At 38.1% G+C, this 5,000-nt stretch overlaps 1 protein-coding gene across 2 annotated transcripts in view; it reads left to right on the forward strand.

The window, feature by feature from the left end:
• LOC125032132 overlaps positions 1-5,000 on the forward strand; it is a 25,203-nt gene that overhangs the window by 10,940 nt on the left and 9,263 nt on the right. Inside the window, exon 1 of one of the 2 annotated variants that reach the window (XM_047623163.1) lies at positions 3,505-3,742. The exons of the other annotated variant lie outside the window; for it this stretch is intronic. Coding sequence (XP_047479119.1) covers positions 3,587-3,742 — 156 coding nt within the window. The 5' untranslated portion in view covers positions 3,505-3,586. Of the gene's footprint in view, positions 1-3,504; positions 3,743-5,000 lie in introns of those variants that run through there. 2 annotated transcript variants of the gene reach the window in all.

Consider the following 5,000-nt stretch of genomic DNA (forward strand, 5'->3'; position numbering starts at 1 on the left):
GCTAAAGAGGCTTGCGTTTGTCCAGGGTATATATATTTTTTTTTATCTCTTTCTATTTCTTCTCTTCTTTAACCTTATTTTTTCTTCCACTTGATCTGCCTTCTTCTCTTTTTTTTTCTATGGCTACGACCTTTTCTTCTCCTTCCATGTCCCTTTCGTCTTCTTTTCCCTCTTCTTTTTCGTCGTCTTCGTCTTCATTTTTCTTCTACACCCACCTGCTTTTCTAACTGCTATTACTGCTATTACTACTATTACTATTACTATTTCTTCTATTTACTGTTGTTCGTCTTGTTCTTCTCTTTCTTTTCCTTCTCCTTCTCCTTCCCCTTTTTTTCTTTGGATTAATGAAATGAAAGAAAATAGAGAAGATTGTGGTTTTGATATTGATAAAGACTAAAAGCGAGAAAATGTTAGAAAGAAAAAAATATATATCGTCATATAATCATCATATTGATAATTGTGAAAGTTGTGTTAAGAATGGCATGAGCATTTTTGACATAGCATTGGAAATAATATTTGTTTTTGGTGATGATAACAATAACAGTGATTTTTATGATAACATTAGATACAGTGCATTGATAACACAAAGATGATAATAACAAAAAGTATAGCGAGAACAATGGCAGTGATGGGAATGATAACATTAACAAGATAAAGATAACAGTAATGGTGATGGTAAATGATAACAATTAAAACAAAAATGCAGTTCATTCTCCTCGCCCTTTCAGATATATATAAAAAATATTACAAGCAATCTCTGAAGATTTAGCTGCATATTCACGGGTCATTTGATCAAGACAACCTATGCACGCACCTACATGCATGCACACGTGCACGCACACTCACACTCACTCACACTCTCACTCTGACACTCACACTCACACTCACAACTCACACTCACACTCTCTCTGTCTCTCCGTCTCTCTCTCTCTCTCTCTCTCTCTCCTCTCTCTCTCTCTCTCTCTCTCTCTCTCTCTCTCTCTCTCTCTCTCTCTCTCTCTCTCTCTCTCTCTCTCCCCCCCTCTCCCTCTCTCTCCCCCCTCCCTCTCCCTCTCCCTATCCCTCTCCCTCTCCCTCTCCCTCTCCCTCTCCCTCTCCCTCTCCCTCTCCCTCTCCCTCTCCCTCTCCCTCTCCCTCACACACACACACACACACACACACACACACACACACACACACACACACACACACACACACACACACACACACACTACTCTACACTATGAACTCCTTTGAACTTTTAAGGGTCGAGACGCCACTTGAACTGCCACGAAACTAAGAAAAAAAGAAAAAGAAAAAAAAAGATATATGAATATGAAGAAGGATGTAGCACGTGGCAGGTTAATGTTAAAATGTTAATGTTTTCCCGAGAGCCTTTTTCCTGTCTTTTCCATCTCTCTTATAATTTTTATTCTTTTTTTTTTTTAACGCTAAGTTTGTTACCTTACCCTCCCCTCCCCCCCAGCCTGCCCCACCACCCTCAAAAAAATTATAGGTTTGGTTGTTTATTTACTTGATTTGACATAGCAGTGATCTCGGGAGCTTACTCTGTTCAAGTGGAGGGAAGTGGGTTAGTGCGATGCTCTTTTGTTTCATTTTGGGTTCTTAGGAATTCGTTTATTGTTGTGGATTTTTTTAAAAATATTTTTTCATTTTTATTTGTATTTTTATTATTGCCGTCGCCGTTATCGTAGTCGATATTATTTTTTCTTATTTTTCTTATTATTGTTATTATTTGAATAACAATAATTATAATAATAATTATTATTATTATCATTATCGTTATCATTATCATTATTATTATTGTTATTATTATTATTATTATTATTATTATTATTATTATTATTATTATTATTATTGTTACTAATTATATTATGATTGTTATTATTTTTATATATATTTTTTTACTGATGCCTTTTCCAGCGAGTGCATTTGCATGAGCGCTGACGTCTTGTGTGCATGTGTATATTATTATATGTATTTGCGATTCCTTGCATGCTTGTGTGTGTTCATGTATGTGTTTGTGTCTGTATATTGTTTGTCTCTCTATGTGCGTTTGTATGAGCGTTTGTGTGTGTGTGTGTGTCTGTATTTGGGTAGGATCACCATGTGTGTATATGAATGAAGTCGTGTGCTGTGAATGAATATATATGTGACTGCGTATCAGTGGGAGCCTTTTTATATGTGGGTCGGATGTTATGGTGCAAACATATGTATGTGCTTATTCATGAATCTGTATATGTACACATACGTACATGTAGATATACAGAAGCTTACGTGGGTTTATCAAAACGCACATGATTCGCACCTTGCATAGTGGTAATATTCCATGCGTTTTTTTTTTTTTTTTCTCTCTCTCTCTCTTGTTTTACTGTGTGCGTTCTACATTCCTATTAAGAGCTAAGATTACTAACATTCTTTTATAGAACAATTTTCATGCAGACTACTACACCCGAACTTTTACTTTAAAAAGACCTATTGTGAAAGTGTTTTCGTATTCGCAAAATGGAAGCTTCCATCTGCTTGCACGCCACATGACAGAAATTAAGTTGCGTTGTGTGTGACGTAATGATGATGTAAAAGTGTTAGTGAACGAGAGAAAGAGAAAGGGGAATCATTTTATTCATTTATTTCGCTTTTTATTTATTCATTTGTTTTACTTTACATACGTGGAGAAAATGTGTGTCATTAGGGTAAAGGGGTGATGGTTAGGATCTATTATGGAGTTGTTTAAAAGGATTTCAAGCAATGGAATTTTTTTTTTTTTATATTTTATCCGAGTACAAGTTCTCTTATAAATACAGGAAAAGTTTTGTTATATAGCGCAGAGGGTTAAGAACGGAGAGATACGAGCTCATTTGTTTCGGATTATCACGTGGATTTATTGCAATATGTTGTTTTAAAATGCGATGGAAAGAGAATGCTTGTCAAAAATAAAATTCCTTGAAAGATTTCCATACAGGTAGAGCGGCAGCTTGAGTGTGTTTATAAGGTGAAGGAAATGTCAAGATTATACTCCTTTCGTCGACGTTTGTCCGCAGGATATGGACTCCTTATCGACACGAGATGTTCGATACTCTATTGTAGTGCTTGGGAAATATAGAGATAGAGAAATAAAGCCATTTTTCCCATTAGCAAAGGACACTGATATGAACGCGCGATGTGGCAACACCGCCTCGAGTTACCATGGCAACTGCGCGCGCGAGGTTGCCAACGGCTGTTAATTCTCGAAACGTTTATTTTATCTATTTCTCTCTCCTCTCTTTCTCTCCTTGCGAAAAGAGGTAGAAAATAAAGGAGAAAAAAAAAAGATAGCACTTACTTCTCCCTCCAGATCACGAAAATAAGACCGCAAAGAGAGAGAAAAAAGATGAACGAAAAAAGGAGAAACGTGTACCTGCGTGTATGTACGTGTGTGCGTATGTAGGTATGTCTGTTTGTAAGTATTTGTTTATGTGCGTGTGGTTGTGTGTACGTTTACCTACCTGTAAGTATTTTTTTTTCCTTTTCTTTTTGTACGCGTGCATGTACGTATATCTACACGCAAGTCCTTCATGCGTACCTGAACGTACATGTATGTGTATTCATGTACGTATACCTGTATGTAAGCGTATTTTGTGTGTGTGTGTGTGTATGTACGTGTGTTAGGGTCGTCGGCCACGGCTTTTGGGGGAGTTTTCCTTGTTTTCCTTGCGTGAAAACAGCTGATTCCGGGGCAGAAGAGGAGGCAAGGCGGCACAGAGTGAGGGAGAAGTGTTGGAGGAGGAGTTGTGTTTGGTGGAGAAGTGAGGGAGAGAGGGAGGAGGAAGAGGGGTATTCGGAGGGTGTTGGAGAAGTGTTTGGTGGCGGGGGGGGGGGAGGGGGGAGGGGGAGGAGGGGGGGTGTTTGGTGGAGAAGTGAGGGAGGAAGGTTGGTGAAGTGGTGGAGGGAAGAGGAGGTGGTGGAGAAGAGAGGGAAGGAGGAGGAGAGGAAGTGGTGGAGAAGAGAAGGTGAAAGGAAGAGAGGGAGAGGTGAAGGAAAGAAATGGTGGAGAGGGAATGGAGGGAGAGGAAGAGATGGTGAAGGAAAGAAGGAATGGAGGAGAATTAGAGAGAGAGAGGGAGAAGGAGGGAAATGGCATAGGAGGAGAAGTGAAGAGAAGGAAAGGAAGAGTGAAAAGAGGAAGTAGAGGAGAAGAGAAAATATACATAGAATGGGAAGAGGAAAGAGGAAATAGGAGAGGGAGAAAGAAGGAGGAAATGGGAGAGGGAGAAAGAAGAAGAAGGAAATGGAAGAGGGAGAAAGAAGAAGAAGGAGGAAATGGAATCCAAAGTGTACAAGACGAAAAGCAGAGAATAATTTTTCTTTTTCGATTTCTTTGCTCAGATTTCATCCCATCTTCGGAAATCCCATCGAGTCTCTGCCTTTCCCGTTATTATCTCCTTTATTTGCGTTTTCCGAGGCTGCTTTGGACGGAAGGAAGAAGAAATAATTGGATAAATAACGTGTATATATTTTATGATTATCGCAGCATCAAAGGACATTGCTTTTTTATTTTTAAAAAGATGAAAATGATTGAATGGGGTTATAAGTGAATATTGTGTGCGAAAAAATGGTTAATAGAAAGATATTCTTTGCTTTTGTTTTTATTTATTTATTATTATTTTTTTTTGAGAGAGAATTGTGTGTGGTTATTGTTGAAACTCAATGAACAAAACTCTTTACTTGTATTTTATGGTATAAGTGAACTGGTCCTTTTATTATTTTATTTATCTATTTTTTTTACTATTTTTAATTTTTTTATCTTAATCTATTTATTTTATTTTTTATTTCTAAAATTCTTGAACCTAGGAACATGTTCCCAAGGCAGAGTCATATGATTGCTTGTGGCCTCCATGCCATCAACACTCTGGCAAAGGCCAACTATCCTCCGTCGTGTATGAGGCCAGACCAGTGGTTCCAAACCCTTTTCACTCTGCGGCCCTGGCCAGTATATAATAGTCTTCATGGCCCATTCAGTG

This window comes from Penaeus chinensis, chromosome 14, assembly GCF_019202785.1.
Source record: "Penaeus chinensis breed Huanghai No. 1 chromosome 14, ASM1920278v2, whole genome shotgun sequence".
Lineage (NCBI taxonomy): Eukaryota > Metazoa > Arthropoda > Malacostraca > Decapoda > Penaeidae > Penaeus > Penaeus chinensis.